This window comes from Scyliorhinus torazame, chromosome 5 (genome assembly GCF_047496885.1).
Source record: "Scyliorhinus torazame isolate Kashiwa2021f chromosome 5, sScyTor2.1, whole genome shotgun sequence".
Classification (NCBI taxonomy): Eukaryota; Metazoa; Chordata; class Chondrichthyes; order Carcharhiniformes; family Scyliorhinidae; genus Scyliorhinus; species Scyliorhinus torazame.
The window spans coordinates 171,529,806-171,549,882 of record NC_092711.1 but is presented as its reverse complement, the minus strand read 5'-3'; the positions used below and the strand labels follow the sequence as shown (position 1 = coordinate 171,549,882).

At 48.5% G+C, this 20,077-nt stretch overlaps 1 protein-coding gene across 1 annotated transcript; it reads right to left on the bottom strand.

Moving 5' to 3' along the window:
* Positions 1–5,767: 5,767 nt before the first annotated feature.
* LOC140418039 (uncharacterized) lies at positions 5,768–18,925 on the bottom strand. Its single transcript, XM_072501468.1, has 3 exons — positions 18,911–18,925; positions 13,886–14,711; positions 5,768–7,849 (listed from the first exon to the last, which is right to left on the bottom strand). The coding sequence occupies exons 1-2, from the start codon at positions 18,923–18,925 to the stop codon at positions 13,896–13,898; spliced, it is 831 nt and encodes a 276-aa protein (XP_072357569.1). The 3' UTR covers positions 5,768–7,849; positions 13,886–13,895.
* Positions 18,926–20,077: the final 1,152 nt, after the last annotated feature.

Sequence of the window (20,077 nt, the reverse complement as noted above, 5' to 3'; positions counted from 1 at the left end):
TGTCAGCAAGGATTAATCTGCACTTTCTAATTGGAGATGTTAAACAGTGGAACCTTTTAGACACTGATTTGCATCAAAGATCAAGTTAGGATTGAAGTGCAAGTTCAGAATTTTACTGTACATGTGTTCATGTTGAGAGTTCTTGAATTAAGGAAAAAAAATCACAAATGGGGCTTTTAAAAAGGGACACTGTAGTCCCAAAAATCATTGATATCTTCAGGATATTAAACTGCAGCCAGTTATAGGGATTGTTAACATCAGCAGAATCAAACCAGATATTGTCAGACTATCAATCCTGGATGTGATTAGCAGCAGCAAAACAGCAGATTCCAATCCCTGGTCATTTGTGAACTCGCTGGTGTCTCAGCAGGTGTTGTGCCTGAGTGAATCCCACTCCACACAAGGAGCAGGAGAACCGTCTCCCCCCGGTGTGATCCCACTGATGTGTCAGCAGTTGGGATGCCCAAGGAAATCCCATCCCACACACGGAGCAGGTGAACGGCTTCTCCCCAGTGTGAGTGTGTTGGTGCTCACTGAGGTCAGTTGACTGGCTGAAACTCTCTCCACAGGTGATGCACCTGAATGGTTCCTCATTTGTGTGCATTTGGTGGTGTGTCTGGAGGGTGAATACCTGAGTGAATCCCTTCCCACACACAAAGCAAATGAATGGTTTCTGACTCGTGTGAATTCGCTGGTGTTCAGTGAGGATGGATAAAGACTTGAATTTCTCTTCACAGGTTGTGCAGCTGAATGGTTTCTTCTCAGCGTGAACTCGCTGGTGTAAGCGAAGGGCAGATGACTGAGTGAACCTCCTCTCACACACAGAACAGTTGAACGGCCTTTCCCCAGTGTGAACGCGTCGATGGATTTCCAGCCGGGGTGAAGAATTGAATCCTTCACCACAGTCCTCACATTTCCACGGTTTCTCCATGGTGCCAGTTTCCTCATATCTCTCCAGTTTGGACAGTCCGTTGAAGCTTTGTCCACACACACAGAACACCTGTACGGTTTCTCCCTGCTGCGAATCGTGTGATTTTTTTTACAGGATGTTTCACTGGTTGAAGCTCTTTGTACAGTCAATTAACCGGAACACTCTCATTCCATTGTGTGTCCTGATGCTTTTCCAGTCACAATGATGTTTGAAATGGTGTCACACAGGCAGAACACACAAACATTTCTCCTTCCAAATTCAATGACTAATGATATTCTGGCCGTGGCGACTCGGTGACTCTGTCAGGTCATGCTGTGATGTTCAGTTTGAGCTTCCTGTCTGTAAATCCACCCATTCTAGTGCCCTGGAAAAGAAGTTTACAAAACGTTATACAGAGAGAAATCCTGAACATACAACATATTTTCCTCATTTGTACCTGCAAAACAGTAAATCCTACTCCCATACACTCTCTTGCGCCCCGCGCTGAATGCAAATCCCAGGGTGACTAACAGTCCCATATTTTACAGAAATGTATTTGAGTCCACTGTCCCAGTCTGCATGCTGCCTGGATGCTGGCTGTACTATAAACTGGACCTTTGTCACTGCACAGAAACATGTTCCTTACCGCTTCTATGTTCCAACAGCTCTGGCAAACACCACCCTTAATTTTTACCATGAGAGTTGGTCAGCCCGTCAAACCCAGCACAGCACCTTCACAATTATTTTCCTTACAGTTTACCTCCTGCCTCCACTCTGGCTGGGTTCAGTTCTCAAGCCTCTTTGCAAAGTGAGAATAAAATCAATTAATCACTCATTTTCTGTCCTGGTCACTGGGACCCTGATGCCCGCTCACTTGGGCACACAAGTAAACAAGCCCCGGGAGCTGCAAACTCGGGACCTGCAGGTTCCTATTGGGGGTTTGGGGCCTCCAGCGGGTGTTTGTGAATCCTCCCCGCCCACCTCCCAGGGTTTCCTTCCTTTCCAGAGATCAGAATCCTCATTGATTTGAGTCCAAAGTGTCAGCTCTTATTTACTGTCCCTCTCCTCTGGTGTGAACCATCCTCCAGTCGCTGAAGTAGGAGGGTTAACCTGGGCCTGTTCCCGGCAGCTGCAAACCAGGGAGCTGACAATGATTCTGAAGGGTTTGCGGATCCTGCCACCCACCGCCTGACGCTGACTCCGCTTCTCCGGGACAAAGGAGTCCCTTCCCGAGGCCAACACTGGAATTGCGCATGCTCCAAACTCCGTTCCCGCGCCTGGTGCCCAACTATAGCAGCCGCATTGCGCATGCCCTGCATCACAATGCCAGGTTGATTGACAGCAGCTCTAGACCAATACGAAGAGGGGACGGACCTGGCTGCCTGAACGGGAGCGGCTGATCCACCAACCAATCAGAGTGAATGAGGGGCGGGCATGAGCTCGGATCTTCCTCATTGGTTAAAACTCGGCATCATTTTGAAAGCTAATTTGTCTCAAGCTCCAGGAGGAAACTGCACCTTTCTGTTTGTGGCTTTAAACAGATGAAACCCTGTGGGTGTGGAGCAAATATTTCAACGTTTGTTCTTCAAATGTGGAAATCTGAAACTATGTCCACACAATTCAGGGGCTGACTTCAAAATAGAACTGGGCAGACAGGGAATGTCTACAGTAACAGAATATGCTGGACAATCTCAGCAGGTCTGACAGCATCTGTGGAGAGTAAAGGGAGCAAATGTTTTGTGTCTGGATGACTCTTTGTCAAAGCCATCCATACTCGAAACATTAGCTCCCTTTCTCTCCACAGATGCTGTCAGACCTGCTGAAATACTTGAGTTTTTACTGCTTTTGTTTCAGATTCCAGCATCTGTCGTAATTTGCTTTTATCTGAATGTCGACAGTACCTTGTTTTGGGGTCACTGCGTATCATTTTTCCCCCACTTACCATTACCTGTTTAAATGTGAAGAAAGAGCTTTTCAAGAATGAGACACAGTAACTGACACCCTGTTCAAAATGAAACTAAAGTCACTGTCTGTCTTTACCAAGGATATAGAGGCTACCCAGGCCATGGAGGCAGATTAAGAAACTTTGTCGCCAGAGCGGCACGGTAGCACAGTGATTAGCACTGTTACTCCATAGCGCCAGGGTCCCGGGTTTGATTCCCGGCTTGGGTCCCTGCCTGTGCAGAGTCTGCATGTTCTCCCTGTGTCTCCGTGGGTTTCCTCCAGGTACTCCGGTTTCCTTCCACAAGTCCCGGAGGACATGCTTGCTAGGTTAATTGGACATTCTGAATTCTCCCTCCGTGTACCTGAACAGGCGCCGACGTGTGGCGACGAGGGGATTTTCACAGTAACTTCAATGCAATGTTAATATAAGCCTACTTGTGACAATAATAAAAATTATTATTTTTAGTTGATAAGGAGGAAGTGTTAAAGTGAGAATGTAAATTACAGTGGAGCTGGCAATAATTTCCCAGTCTTTGCTGGAGGTGCCAGAGGACTGGAGAATTACAAATCTTATGCATTTGTTCAATAAGGATAGCCCCAGCAATTGCAGATCAGTTAGTTTAACATCATTGGTGGGCAAGCTTATAGAATCAATTATTCCAAATAGAATTTTAAAACATGGAAAATTATGGACTGATTTGCAAGAACCAGTATCAATCCACCTACCCTGCACATCTTTGGGTTCTGGGGGTGAGACGCACATAGACATGGGGAGAATGTGCAAACTCCGCATGGACAGTGACCCATGGCCAGGATCAAATCCGTGTCCTTGGCGCTGTGAGGCAGCAGTGCAAACTACTGCGCCGCCGTGCCGCCCAACTGACAGATTTCTGAATGTCAATAACACAAAGGGATATGGAGATAGTGTGGGGGGAAAGGCATTGAAGTGGATGATCAGCCATGATCGTATTGAATGGTGGAGCAGGCTCAATGGGCTGAATGGCCAACTCCTGCTCCTGTGTTACAATGATACAAAGATAGGTAGGAAATTAAATTGTGAAGAGGACATAAGGAGGTTACAAAAATATATGTTAAATGAGTGGTATAAAATTTCCCAAATGGAGTGCAATGTAGGAAAAGTTATTACTTGAAGATTTGTATTCATTGCAGAGCTCGGAGATTCGGAGGGATCTGGGTGTCCAAGAGCATGAATCACAAAAGGTGAGTATAAAGGTACAGCAAGTAATTAGGAAAGCTAATAGAATGTCATTGTTTATTGTGAGGGGAATGGAATACAAAAGTAGGGAGGTTATCTTATGAGGAATGAATGGACAGGCTGGGCTTGTGTCCGATGGAGTTTAGGTGACTTGATTGAACCTTGATGTTGGATGTGGAAAGGATGTTTCCTCTTGTGAGAGAATCTAGAAATTGAAGTCTTCTTAAAGTAACAACAGTGGTTAGCACTGTTGCCTCACGGCATTGAGGACCCGGGTTTGATCCCGGCCCCAAGTCACTGTCTGTGTAAAGTTTGCACATTCTCCCCGTGTCTGCGTGGGTCTCATTCCCCCAACCCATAGATTAGCAGGGTAGGTGGATTAGCCAGGCTAAATTGCCCCTTAATTGGAATTTTTAAGGCAGAGAAGAACTTTTTTTCTCGCAATGGGTGCTGAGTCTTTGGAACTCTCTTCCTAAGGGCAGTGGAAGCAGAGTCTTTGAATATTTAGAAGGCAGAGCTGGATAGATTCGTGTTCAGCAAGGGGGTGAAAGGTTATCGGGACAATAGGTGGGGCGAAGACCATCATATGACGATATGAAATAGGAAGAAGAGGAGGCTGTTCAGCCTTTAAATAGGATCATGGCTGACTCAACATTTCTCTCGTCCACTTTCCTGCCCTTTCCCTGGAATCCTTGATTCCCTCACTGATCAAGAATCTATCTCAGCTTTAAATATACACAGGGACTCTGTCCCCACAGCTTTCAGTTCCAAAGATTCACAACCCTCAGAGAAGAAATTCCTCTTCATCTCAGTCTCAAATTGACATCTCTTTATTCTGGGCCTAGACTCTCCCACGAGGGGAAACATCCTCTCAGCATTTACCCTGTGAAGCCCCTGAAGAATCCTGTATGTTTCAATGAGATCACCTCTCAATCTTCTAAATTCCAATGAGTAGAGTCCAAACCTGTTTAACCTTTGCTCCTAAAACAATCCCTTCATACCGGGGATCATCATAGTGAATCTTCTCTAACCCTCCTCCAATAAAATAATATCTCTCCTTAAATAAGGGGGCCAAAACTGCTGACACTATCTCTGTAGGCATTTCTTTAGGATCCTAAGGTGTAAGTCATCAGGGATAGGGTACTTATCTGTCTATAGCCGCATTAGTTTGTTGAATACTGCGTCTCTAGTATTGGTATTTAATTCCTCCTCCATATTCTTTAGTATTAATGGAACCATAAAGACTAATGCTAAATATCTGTTTAACTCCTCTGCCATTTCCTTATTCCCCATAACTATCTCCGCAGATTTAATTTCTAAGGGGCCTGTGTGGAGTTGAGGTTACAATCAGATCAGCCAGGATGTAATGAATGGTGGAGCAGGCTCGAGGGGCCGAGTGGCCTACATCTGCTCCTAATTCATATGTTATCACATCCTTTATAATAGATTGTAGCATTTTTCCTCCAATGATGTCAGGTTAATGGGTCTGTGGTTCCCTGTTTTCTCTCTCTCTCCTTAAATAGTGGGGTTACATTTACCACCTTCCAATCTGCAGGAACCATTCCAGAATCTACAGAATTGTGAAAGATGATCACCAATGTATCCACCATCTCTACAGCCACCTCTTTCAACACTCTGGGATGTAGAGCAGCAGCTTTTGGGGATTTATTAACTTTCAATCACATTAATTTCTCCAGTACTACTTTTTCACTAATTCTAATCTCTTTCAGTTCCTCGTGCTCACGAGTCCCTTGGTTCTCTGGTGTTTTTAGGACAATTTCTGTATCTTGCTCCGTGAAGACAGACACACATTGTTTAGTTTCCCTGCCATTTCCTTATTCCCCATCATAAACTCTCCTGTCTCTGTCTGGAATGGACCACATTGGTCTTTGCTAATCTTTTCCTTTTCACATTCCTATAGGAGCTGTTCCAGTCCTTTTTTTAATGTTTCTCGCCAGTTTGTTCTCATATTCTATTTTCTTTTTATCAGTTTCTTGATCCTCCTTTGCTGAATTCTAAAACAAGTTCCCAGTCCTCAGGCTTATTACCTATTTTGGCCATTTTATGAGCCCCTTCTTTTCATGTAATGGAATCTTTAATGTTTCCTGTTATAATAATAATCTTTATTATTGTCAAAAGAAACTACTGTGAAAATCCCCTCGGCACCATTGCATCACTATTACTGTTGGATATTTATTCCTTAAATTAATTTATATTTGTCATACATATGTGAAAGTCGCCAAAGTCCCAGAGGACCACAAGCTTCTCTCTCCTGAGAAAGAGAGAGCGAGAGAGCTGCTTGGTGGTGATTTGACCCGAGGATCACCACACCTCAGGCGAGGGGCAATGTTGAGAAGACGGGGCCTTCATGGATAACCTCAGCCGGTACAGGAGTTGGACCCACACTGTTGGTGTCGCTCAGTATCACAAACCAGCCATCCAGCCAACTGAACTAACCAATCCCCTTGTAAATATGTAATAATTCCTTAAATAATAGCTATCTCCCATCATACCTTTTAATGTATTTTCCCAGCCCACCTCAGACACCTTATTCCCTCATACCCTGAGCCCCGCATACTCAGTTTTCCACAGTGAGAAACACCCAAATAAACTAAACAAAAGAACCATGTAACCACCATAGTCCCTCTTCGTGGCAACGTGGCATGGTTCTGGGGCTTCCAAACAGAAATGGAAACAAATAGTCTTAAACTTCAAAACTCCCTTTCACTCTTCTGATTCTTGTGAAACTTCAATCCAGGTATTTGCAAGAAGGTTCAGAGTGCATCAGCCCATTGGAGGCAAAGTCAGGATACCGGACAGTCCAGCAGAAAGAAACCCTCCGACCCTCCCCATCGACCAACTGTCAGAATGAACACAATGCAGTCCTCTGTGTAATTGAAGCAGAAACAATAACAACAGAATCCTACCCCTGTAATCAATTGTGAACTTGTTGGTGTCTCAGCAAGTTCGAGGAAACACAGAATCCCTTCCCACACTGAGAGCAGGTGAACGGTCTCTCCCCAGTGTGAATTCGCTGATGTGACTTGAGGTTGGATGACTGAGTGAATTCCTTCCCACACTGAGGGCAGGTGAATGGCCTCTCCCCAGTGTGAACTCGCTGATGTGAGTTCAGGCTGGATAACTGAGGGAATCCCTTCTCACACTGAGAGCAGGTGTACGGCCTCTCCCCAGTGTGTGCTCGCTGGTGTGTCTGCAGGGTGGATGAGTGACTGTCTTCTCACAGTCGGAGCAGGTGAACGGCTTCTCCCTGGTGTGAACTCGCTGGTGTGACTTCAGATGGGATAACTGAGTGACTCCCTTCCCACACACAGAGCAGGTGAAGGGCCTCTCCCCAGTGTGAATGGGTCGATGAGCTTCCAGCGCAGATGGAACCCTGAATCCCTTCCCACAGTCCCCACATTTCTACGGTTTCTCCATGTTTTGGGTCTCCTCGTGTCTCTCCAGTCGGACAATCAGTTGAAGCTTCGTCCACACACAGAACACGTGTACAGTCTCTCCCCGCTGTGGATGGTGTGATGTGTTTTCAGGCTGTGTAACTGGTTAAAGCTCTTTCCACAGTCAGTTCTCTGGAACACTCTCACTCGGGTGGGTGTGTCTCGGTGCTTTTCCAGTCACACCGATGTTCAAAATCTTGTGAAGCCAACAGGTCGGGCGAACATTCCTCCTTCCCGATTTAATGGCCAATGAACCGAGTGACTCTGTCAGATCTAAACATGATGTTTGCAATTTCTGTCTGTAAATCCTCTCCTTTTAACATCCTGTAAAAGGAGTTTACAAAATACATCACAGTCAGTACAGGATAGAAATTCCTTTTAACATCCTGTAAAAGGAGTTTACAAAATACATCACAGTCAGTACAGGATAGAAATTCAGAACAGATTATTTTAATTTCTATGAAACATTCTTTCCTCTTTCATTCCCCACAAGCTGTAAATCTCCATCCCACACACTCTCCCTCCATTCTCACTCTGCTGTATCTAATATTCACCCTCCCAATTCTCCTGAAGGTGCTGATTCAGGCTGATTGACAGATCCATGCTCACTGCTTCCTGTCCTAGGCACAGAGACCATAACAAACAGGAGGTACAGTCGAAGCAACAGTGCTAACCACTATGGTACCGTGCCGCCCAGCACCAGTGGATTGGCCATGCTAAATTTCCCCTCAATTGGAAAAAACAATTGGGTATTTAAAAAGATAAATCAATTCATTGACGGGGATTTGGGGGTCGCTGGTTAGGCCAGTATTTTTTGTCATCCCTAGTTGCCCTTCAGAAAGTGGTGGTGAGCTGCCTTCTTGAACTTCTGCAGTCCCTGAGGTGTAGGTACACCCACTGTGCTGGTAGGGAGGAGTTCCAGGATTTTGCCCCAGCGACAGTGAAGGTACGGCGATATATTTCCAAGTCGGTCTGGTGAGTGACTTGGAGGGGAACCTCCAGGGGGTGAGGTTCCCAGGTATCTGCTGCTCTTGTCCTTCTAGATATTAGTGGTCGTGGGTTTGGAAGGTGCTGTCTGAGGAACCTTGGTGACTTACTGCAGTGTATCTTGTAAATGGTACACACGGCTGCCCCTGTTCGTCAGTGGTGGAGGGTTTGAATGTTTGTGGACGGAGGAGCAATCAACCTGGCTGCTTTGTCCTGGATGGTGTCGAGCTGCTCGAGTGTTGTTGGAGCAGCACTCATCCAGGCAAGTGGAGAGTATTCCATTATACTCCTGACTTGTGCCTTGTAGATGTTTGGACAAGCTCTGGGAGGTCAGGTTGTGAGTTACTCGCTGTAGGATTCCCAGCCTTTATTTCGCTAAGAGGGAGATACAGAGCTTTCCGGGAATGGAGAAGGGGGTGGTGTTGGCAATTTATGGGGCGATTTGAGAACAGAAGGCCCACTGGAGGGGATTAAGGCAAAGTGGGAGGAAGAGCTGGGAGAGAGCATGGAGGAGGGATTGTGGTGCAAGGTGTTCTGGAGGATAAACGCCTCAACTTTGTGCGCGAGGTTGAGGCTGATAGAGCTGTACGTGGTGTATCGGGCGCACCTCACAAAGGTGATGATGAGCCGACTCTTTGAGGAGGTAGAGGATGTTTGTGAACGTTGGGGGGGGACCCGCAAACCACGTTCATATGTTTTGGTCCTGTCCAAAGCTGGAGGGGTATTGGCGGGAGGTGTTCAAGGTAATTTTGAAGGTGGTACATGTGAGGCATGAGCCGGGTCCTCTGGAGGCCATATTCGGGGTATTGGATCGGCCAGGGTTGGAAGCGGATGCGGAGGCAGATGTTTTAGCCTTCGCCTCGCTCAGGCGGATCCTGTTGGGGTGGAGGTCAGTTTCTCCACCCTGTGCCATGGTGTGGCGGGGGGGATCTGTTGGAGCTTTTAAACACTCAAGAAAGTGAAGTCTGAGTTGAGGGGAAAGGTTGTACAATTCATGGGCTTTGTTTATTATGCAGTTTCAAAAATTGGATGACATTGAACAAAAGGGGGGAGTGGGGGGTTGGACTGTGTATGTTGTTGGTGACTGTATGGGGTTGGATGGTGGATTCCTGAATTCTTTTCTTTGATGTTTGTATTTAAAATGTTGAGGGTTGTTTGGGGGTTGGTGGGAGGAAGGAATTGTTGGCCAGGGGATTGACATTATACTTGTTACTGTTGATTGTTTGTCGGTGGGTGTAAATTTGAATGAAAATGTGAAGAATAAAAATATTTATTAAGAAAAAGAATTCCCAGCCTTGGACCTGCCCTAGTAGCCACAGTATTAATATGGCTAGTCCACTTCAGATTCTGATCAATAGTAACCCTAGGATGTTGTTTGTGGGGGATTCAGCGATGGTAATGCCACTGAATGTCAAGGGGCAGTGGTTAGATCCTCGCCAAGGGTAGCACAGTGGTTAGCACTGTTGCTTCACGGCTCTAGGGTCCAAGTTTGATTCCAGGCTTGGGTCACTGTCTGTGTGGAGTCTGCACGTTCTCCGTGTCTGCGTGGGTTTCCTCCGGGTGCTCCCACAAATCCCGAAAGACGTGTTCTTAGGTAATTTGTACATTCTGAATTCTCCCTCCGTGTACCCGACCAGGCGCCGGAATGTGGCGACTCAGGGCTTTTCACAGTAACTTCATGGCAGTGTTAATGTGATCCTACTCGTGACAATAAAGATTATTATTCTCATCTTGCAAGAGATGGTCATTGCCTTGCACTTGTGTTACATCCTCGAGTGAGGAAATCCCTCATCTCAGCTTTCTCTCCATTTTCCTGCCGGTTTCCCATGACCCTCGACTCCCTCGCCAATCAGAAATCTGTCTGGGGGGGGGCCACGTGAAGCGGCTTTTCCGCAGGTTCTGGTGCCACTCGCCTATAATCCGTCATTTATCCTGATTTCCCGGCATTCATCTAACTAATGCCAGAATTAATATTTGTTCTCATGTCTCTGGAAGACTTCAGGATTAGTTTTGGTGAGATTATGCCGAAATATGTCAAGAAATCTATTGATTGGGCGGCATGTGGCGCAGTGGTTAGCACTGGGACTGCAGCGCTGAGAACCCGGGTCCGAATCCCGACCCTGGGTCACTGTCCGTGTGGAGTTTGCACATTCTCCCCATGTCTGTGTGAGTTTCACCCCCAAAACCCAAAGATGTGTAGGGTAGGTGGATTGGCCATGCAAAATTGCCCCTTAATTGGAATAAAAGAAATAATTGGGTACTCTTAAATTTTTTTTATATTTTTTTTAAAAAGAAATCTATCGATAAAAGAGTGCAGGCGGATTCAGTGGGGGAGGAGCCGCCTTTTGAACATGGCGGCCTGACCCTCAGGAGGTCTCGCGACCCCGCGCTCTCCGGGACTCTCTCAGAGGCGGTGAAAATGATGACTGCCGACATTCTCCGTGTTATTGACCAGAGGCTGAGTGAGCTGACTCAATATCTGTGAGCTCATGAGGCCGAGCTGCAAACACCATGAAGAGGCTCGATGATCCGGAGGAGAGAATCCTGAACGTTGAGCAAGATGCCTCCTCGGCAGAGGCAAGAATTCAATCCTTGCAAAACCGGCTGAGTGGTGTGGTGGACTCCTGGAGGACTTGGAGAACCAAGGGTGAGAGAAAGAACATCCGAGTCGTTGGCCTGCCAGAAGGTGTGGAGGATAAGGTTCCTGTTAGGTTCTCCGAGGACCGGCTGCCACATTTTCTCAAGCTAGGCGTGAAGCCTGGGTGTTTCAAATTAGAAAGGGCCCCGGATCCTGTCTTTGAGGCCGAGGGATAGTTTTCATCCCAGGCCTGTAATCATTCACTTCCACAACTTAGGGCAGCACGGTAGCATAGTGGTTAGCATAATTGCTTCACAGCACCAGGGTCCCAGGTTCGATTCCCAGCTTGGGTCACTGTCTGTGCGGAGTCTGCATGTTCTCCCCATGTGTGCGTGGGTTTCCTCCGGGTGCTGCGGTGTCCTCCCACAGTCCAAAGATGTGCAGGTTAGGTGGATTGGTCGTGCTAAATTGCCCTTAGTGTTGGGTGGGATTACTGGGTTATGGGGATAGGGTGGAGGTGTAGGCTTGGGTAGGGTGCTCTTTCAAAAGAGTCGGTGCAGACTCGATGGGACGAATGGCCTCCTCCTGCACTGTAAATTCTAAATTAAAGCCTGCCCGCCAGGGAGAGTGGCAATACGTCCCAACTCTTAAAGTCCTCCTCCATCTGGACCACTCACTGCGCCAAGTTGAGCTTCTGCAGGACCCCCCAACTCTTGGCCACCTGGATACCCAAATACTGGAAACTCCTCTCCACCCTCTTGAGCGGCAGCTCCTCCAACCTCTTCTCCTGACCACTCGCATGTACCACAAAGAGCTCGTTCTTCCCAACATTGAGCTTGTATCCTGAGAAGTCGCCAAACTCCCTAAGGGTCTGCATGACCTCTGCAATCCCCTCCACTGTATCTGCGATATACAAAAGCAGGTAATCTGCATATAATGAGATCCGATGCTCCTCCCCTCCCCGGACCAACCCCCTCCAGTTTCTGGACTCCCTCAGCGCCATGGCCAGCGGCTCAATTGCCAGGACAAACAGCAGGGGGGCACTCCTGTCTCGTCCCACAGTACAGTCTGAAGTACTCTGACCTCAGCCGATTTGTCGATACGCTCACCACCGGGGCCTGGTACAACAATTTGACCCACCCTATGAACCCCACCCGAACCCAAACCTGCCCAGCACTTCCCACGGGTACTCCCACTCCACTCGATCAAAGGCCTTCTCCGCTTCCATTGCTGCCACCACTTCCGCCTCCCCCCCCCCCCCCCCCCCCCCCCCACCCCCGAGGGCATCATGATCACATTCAGGAGCCTCCGCATATTTGCATTCAATTGCCTGCCCTTCACAAACCCCGTCTGGTCCTCGTGTATCACTCCCGGGACAGAATCCTCAATCTTAGTCGCCAGGACCTTCGCCAACAACTTGGCATCCACATTGAGGAGCGAAATCAGCCTATACGAGCCACATTGCAGCAGGTCCTTGTCCTGCTTGAGGATAAGCGAGATCAGAGCCCGCGACATCGTCGGGGAGAAGAATCCCTTCTTCCTTCGCCTCGTTGAAGGTTCTCACCAGCAACGGGCCCAGCAGTTCCACAAACTTCCTGTAGAACTCAACCTGGAACCCATCTGCCCCGGGGCCTTGCCCGCCTGCATACTCCCCAACCCCTTAACCAGCTCCTCCATCCCGATCGGGGCCCCCAAACCTTCTACCTGCCCCTCCTCCACCATTGGAAACTTCAATTGGTCCAGGAACCGCCGCATCCCCCCCCCCCCCCCCCCCTCCCCCCTCCCCCTCCGGCGGATCTGACTTGTACAGGTTCCCGTAGAAATCTCTAAAGACCTCTTTTATTTTGGCCGGACTCCTCACCGTGTTCCCCCCTCGGTCCCTGATTCCTCCAATTTCCCTAGCCGCCTCCTTCCTACGTAGCTGATGCGCCAGCATCCGACTCGCCTTCTCCCCATAGTCGTACGCTGCACCCTGTACCCTCCTCCACTGGGCTTCAGCTTTCCCCATAGTCAGCAAATCAAACTCCGTTTGGAGGCTCCGGCGCTCCTTCAGCAGCCCCTCTTCAGGGGATTCAGCGTATCTCCTATCCATCCTCAGTAACTCCCCCACCAATCTCTCCCTCTTCTCCCTGAGCCCTGATTGAGATTAGCTCTCCCCTGACCACCGCCTCCAAGACCACACTCACCAATACCTCCCCATTATTATTGGCCTCCATGTACCTTTGAATGCACCCTCGGACCCGCCCACAGACCTCCTCATCTGCCAGCAGTGGCACATTCATGCGCCACAGCGGGCGCTGGCCCCTCTCCTCCCCCAACTCCAGCTCCACCCAGTGCGGGCATAGTTCAAAATCGCTATTGCCGAGTACTCCGTCCCCTCCACTCTTGGGATCAACTCCCTACTCACCACGAAGAAGTCTATCCATGAATAGGACTTGTGCACATGGGAAAAGGAGAACTCTCAAGCCGCTGGCCTGGCAAACCTCCACGGGTCCATTCCCCATATGATCCATAAACCCCCTCAGAACCTTGGCTGCAGCTGGCCTCTTGCCCGACCTTGACCTGGATCGATCCAGTGCCGGGTCCAGTACCGGATTAAAGTCCCCCCCCTTCCCCGCCTCCAGATCCGGGAGCCGGCTCAGCATTCGCTTCATGGACCCTCTATCGTCCCAATTCGGGGCATATACATTCACCAGCACCACCCGGGCCCCCTGCAGCCTACCACTCACCATCACATATCGGCCCCCTTTATCCGCCACAATACTCATCGCCTCAAAAATCACCCGCTTGCTCACCCTTCTCTCACTAAAAACAGGTTAACGGCTTCTCCCCGGTGTGAACTCGCTGGTGTCTCTGCAGGTGGGATGACTGAGTGAATCCCTTATCACACTGAGAGCAGGTGAACGGCCTCTCCCCGGTGTGAACTCGCTGGTGTTTCAGCAGGCTCGATGAAGTAGTGAATCCCTTCTCACACCGAGAGCAGGTGAACGGCCTCTCCCCAGTGTGAACTCGCTGGTGTGTCAGCAGGCTCGATGAAGTAGTGAATCCCTTCTCACACTGAGAGCAGGTGAACGGCCTCTCCCCAGTGTGAACTCGCTGGTGTTTCCGCAGGACGGATGATTGAGTGAATCCCTCCTCACACTGAGAACAGCTGAATGGCCTCTCCCCAGTGTGAATTCGCTTGTGTTTCCGCAGGCTGGATAAGTGAGTGAATCCCTTCTCACACACAGAGCAGGTGAATGGCCTCTCCCCAGTGTGAACTCGCTGGTGTGTCTGCAGGGTGGATAAGTGAGTGAATCCCTTCTCACATTGAGAGCAGGTGAATGGCCTTTCCCCAGTGTGAACTCGCTGGTGTTGCCACAGGTTGGATAACCGAATGAATCCCTTCCCACATTGAGAGCAGGTGAACGGCCTCTCCCCAGTGTGAACTCTCTGGTGTTTCTGCAGGGTGGATAACTCAGTGAATCCCTTCCCACACACAGAGCAGGTGAACGGCCTCTCCCCAGTGTGGCTGCGTCGATGAACTTCCAGCTGAGATGGGACCCTGAATCCCTTCCCACAGTCCCCACATTTCCACGGTTTCCTTATGTTTTGGGTGTCCTCGTGTCTCTCCAGGTTTGACTATCAGTTGAAGCCTCATCCACACACAGAACACGTGTACGGTCTCTCCCCACTGTGAATGGTGTGATGTTTTTTCAGGCTGTGTAACAGGTTAAAGCTCTTTCCGCAGTCAGTGCTCTGGAACACTCTCACTCGGGTGTGTGTGTCTCGGTGCTTTTCCAGTCACACTGATGGTTTAAATCTTTTGAGGCTGACAGAAAAGACAAACATTTCTCTTTCTAGATACGAAGTCGGGTGATATTCAGTTCCAAGGAATTGAGAGACTCAGTCAGATTGAGACGTGAAGTTTGAGATTTCAGTCTGTAATTCCTCCTCTTCTAATATCCTGTAAAAACAATTTACAAAAGACATCACTGTCAGTAAAGGACAGAAATTCAGAACAGACAATTCTAGTTCCTAGGGAACATTCTTTCCTCGCTCATTCCCCAAAAGCTGTAAATCTCCATCCCACACACTCTCCCTCCATTCTCACTGCTGTATCTAATATTCACCCTCCCAATTCTCCTGACGGTGCTGATTCAGGCTGATTGACAGATGCACGCTCACTGCTTCCTGTCCTAGGCACAGAGATCATAACAAATACGAGCTGCAGTTGGCCATTTGGCCCATCGAGCCTGCTCGTCTATTCTGTGGGATCATTGGCCGATCTATGTCAGCGACATTCTGCGTGTTACTGACCAGAGGCTGAGTGTGCTGACTCAATATCTGTGAGCTCATGAGGCCGAGCTGTAAAACACCATTAAGAGGCTCGATGATCCGGAGGAGAGAATCCTGAACGTTGAGCAAGATGCGTCCTCGGCGGAGGCAAAAATTTAATCCTTGGAAAACCGGCTGAGTGGTGTGGTGGACTCCTGGAGAACTTGGAGAACCGAAGGTCAGAGAAAGAACATCTGAGTCGTCGGCCTGCCAGAAGGTGTGGAGGGTGAGGCTCGCGTTAGGTTCTTCGAGGACCGGCTGCCACGTTTTCTCAAGCTGGATGTGAAGCCTGGGTATTAGAATTAGAAATTAGAAAGGGCATCGGATCCTGTCTTTGAGGCCAAGGGATAGTTTTCATCCCAGGCCTGTAATCATTCCCTTCCACAACTTGAAAGATCACCAGAGGGTCCTGGAGACGGGCAAGGTGAGGTGAGACCTGGCTCCCACCTCACCTTACAGTAAATTATGTTGCGTCATCCTGTGACCCTGAAAATTATATTGACAACTCCGTCAAGTCTTTCAATAATCCGACTACTGCCTTGGTCTTCGCTAAATCCTCGAAGGGCTACGATTGGAGCGATGATTTGCAGCTCAGACTAACTCAGGCTCTAATCTAAACTCTTTCCCTATCTTGGTGTTGTTGTCTGAAATTGTTATCTTTTATCCTGTTGAAGGGAGTTGTTATTCTGTGAGCGCCAATTGAATGTCTTCTTCTTCTCCTCGAGTGTTCCAGGGACTCGGATTATCTTATCTCAGTTATGGCAGATGTGCCGTGTGCTTATTATCCGTTGTCTTCTACTATCCGAGCGTTAATCATGGCAGAACCGAGTGGTGCCATTGCCGAAGGGTGGGTGGTGGTGGATGTAGGTCTTCACGGGTGAGTCTAAAATGCGGGAGGGGCATTCATTCCCCATTCCCTTGTTGGCCCTTCTTTTCTTCTCATTTTGGAGAAGGTATCCTGAGGGTAACGACAGTCTGGCCGTGGGGTTAATCCTCCGGGTCCTCAGTCTTATTGAGGAATGTCCCCTTGGATCTATTGTGTTGGTGATTCTTTTGTATTTTTGTTATTCTGGGAGGGTTTATGTGTTGTTGACTTTATCCTACTCTGGTACAGACGGGGCTTTTATCCGTGAAAGGAGCAGTTTGTGGAAACGTTGGTGCCTCTGGTGTAAAGAGAGTTGGAGGAGGGGGTAATGGCGCACGCCCGATTGTGGTGTGAAAATCTGTTCCTGTCTCTCTGTCGCCTAACTAATGGCAGCAGTTAATCTGCAAATTTTCTCAGGGAATGTACGGGGCATCCATCACCCTATCAGAAGGAAAAAGATCCTCTCCTTTCGTAAGGAGAAAGTCGACATAGCTTTATTACTGGAAGCCCATCTGGATGATGAGGAACACTTTAAATTGAGGCAGGATTGGGTGGGGCAGGTTTTTTCACCTCCTTTTCCTCAAATAGGAGGGGTGTGGCAATCCTTATGAATAAAAATATCCCTTTTAAGGTTGAAACCTGCACCAAGGACAAAGGAGGGAGATATGTGATCATTAGAGGTTTGGTGAATGGAGATGTTGTTTCAATAATGAATCTTTATGGATCCCCGATTACTCCCGGAGTTCATTACGAAGGTTTTTGTGAATTTTGTACAGTTAGCTTCGACTAACTCTTTGTGGTTGGTGACTTCAACTGCCACTTAAATTCTCTGGTAGATAAGCTCCCGGTTACCAGGAACCCCCCCACCCACGCTGCAAGCTAGGGTGTTGGCCTCGGCTTGTGAGGAGGTGGGTTATGTGGATGTTGAGAGAACTTTGTACCCGAGGAGCAGAGATTTTACCTTCTTTCCAGCCCCACATCATTGTCATACTCGAATCAGCAATTTGTTTGTGCCGAGGACGATCCTACACCTGGTGTCCACTTGCACCACAGGGAGCATCGTAATCACAGACCTTCCCCCGTTTGTCTGGAGTTTCTGCTCGAGGGCTCACCCCCAGGTCGAGAACGTGGAAGTTTGATGCCTCCCTGATAAGAGACACTTCATTTACGGCACACTTTACGGAATAGTTTGAGTTCTTCCTTTCGGTTAACTCGACTCCTGGTATTTCCCCCTCCATTTTGTGGGAGACGTGTAAAGTTTATGCTCGGGGCTGATCATGTCTTACACTGCTAATAAAAGGTGCAGGATGTTGGAGAACCAGTGGCATCTGGAGGTTTGTTTGGTGAAGGTGGAGGAGAATCATATGGAGGGCCCGAGTCGGCTACTGTTGAAGGAGGATAACACGGCAAGAGTGCTTTGGGTTAACACGGCAAGAGCGGCTTTGGGTTAACACGGCAAGAGTGCTTTGGGTTAACACGGCGGAGCAGCTTTGGGCTCCCTATTGTCCCAACAGAAAAGTTGGACGTTTGCGAGGCAGAAGTTGTACGAGTTTGGGGAATAAGCTGAGCAAATACGTAGCCTGTTTGACAAAGAAAAGGTCGACTTTAGAGCAATTCCCTCTGTTCGGCTTCGGAGAGGGAAAAGGGTCATGAAGACAAACTAGTATTTCAGGAATTCAATGCAGGATTATACAAGTCTGAGCAATATTCTGATGTGTTGGTGAGTGTGGAACATGTTTTCTCTTCCCTGAAGCTTCTGGAGGCCTCAGAAAGCCATTGTGAGGCTCTTAACGCTCCCCTTTCGAGGGAAGAGTATTAAAGGCCATGAAGGAGCTGCAGCCGGGTAAAGCCCGGGACCGGATGGCTGTGGGTGAGTTTTATCGGGGGATTGAAGATTTGTTGTTGGACCCGTTGATAGATATGTATTGTCACTCTTTTGACTCAGGGATGCTGCCACCGACTCTTGGTGAGGTTAATATCTCTTTGATCCTGAAGGTGGGCAAGGACCCAAGGAGTGGGCCTCTTATCGCCCAATCTCTCTTTTGAATGTTGACTTGAAACTGCGATCTTATGTTTTGGCGATAAGGCTGGCGGACATCCTTCTGACAATCGTGCGGGAGGACCAGACTGGGTTTATACGGAGAAGGTTTTCCAGTAACAATGTTGGAAGGTTGCTGAATGTGATTCAGGCTTTTCAGAAATATGCACTGGATGGGCTGCTGATCTCCTTCGATGCAGAGAAAGCTTTTGCTCGAGTTGAGTGGAATTATCTGGTGTATCCGCTGCGAGGCTTCGGGTTGGGTGAGGTTTATATTGAGTGGATTCAATTGATACATCACAAACCGGCAGCGGCGGTGCTCACCAATGGTTTAAGGGCATCAAACCTTGAGCTTCAGAGAGGGACAAGACTGGACTGCCCTCTGTCCCCCTTGCTGTTTGCATTGGCCATTGAGCCCTTGCTGGAGGATATCAGATCAGATCCTCTGATATCGGGACTGGGGAGTGGCATGAGGCAGCACACGATCACTCTGTGTGCAGATGACGGGCTGCTGATGTCGATCCCCAGTGTTTCAGTCCTGGTCATTATTGGAGTAGTGGGTAGATTCAGTGCCTTCTCCGGTTACGAGATCAATTTTACTGAGTCCAAGGCCATGCCGGTGGGGAGGGGTTGAGGTGTAAGCCTCCTCCTCTTGCTAACTTCCCCTTCAGATGCCCCCCACCCCCACCATGCCATTTAAAAACCGGTGAATGTCAATGGCCCCTCTTTCAGGCAGCTGTATGGGGCCAACTTTTCACAGCTGATGGTGACTATTAGGTGGGACCTTGCCCGGTGGTCGGCTCTTCCGATTTCATGGCGAGGATTGCCTTCATTAAAGTGAATGTGTTGCCCAGACTGTTGTACCCTCTGCAGATGCTGCCTATACTGCTGTCAACCAGAGTTGTTAGGGGAATTAATCAAATCAGGGCAGGACCTACTCAGTTAATGGTAGGGAGTTGGGGACAGTTACAGAACAAAGAGATCTAGGAGTACAGGTTCACAGCTCCTTGTAGGTGGAGTCGCAGGTGGACAGGGTGGTGAAGAAGGCATTCAGTATGCTCAGTTTTATTGGTTAGAATATTGAACACAGGAGTTGGGATGTCTTATTGAAGTTGGACAAGACATTGGTAAGACCGCAGATGGATAGGCTGGGACTTTTTTTCCCTGGAGCGTAGGAGGCTTAGGTGTGACCTTATAGAAGTCTACAAAATAATGAGGAACATAGAAAAGGTATATAGTCAACATATTTTCCCTCAGGTAGAGGAGTCTAGAACTAGAGGGCATAGGTTTAAGGTGAGAGAAGAGAGATACAAAAAGACCAGAGGAGAAGTTTCTTTACATAGAAATGAAATGAAAAGAAAATTGCTTATTGTCACAAGTAGGCTTCAAATGAAGTTACTGTGAAAAGCCCCTAGTCGCCACATTACGGCGCCTGTTCGGGGAGGCTGGTAGAGGGTGGTGAGCATCTGGAATGGCTGCCGGAGGCAGTGGTAGAGGCGGGTACAATTTTGTCCTTTAACAAGCAGTTAGAAGTTACATGGGCAGGGTGGGTATAGAGGGAAATGGGCCAAATGCTGGCAAGTGGGACTAGCTTAGTGATAGAAGCTGGGCGGCATGGACAAGCTGGGCCGAAGGGCCTGTTTCCAAGCTGTAAATATCTATGACTCTACCTGGAACACAAATAAACCTTGCCTCAAGTTTGTTAAGCTCCAATCACCAGGAGCTAAGGGAGGGTATGGTCTCCTGAAAAATCAGGCTTCATCAATT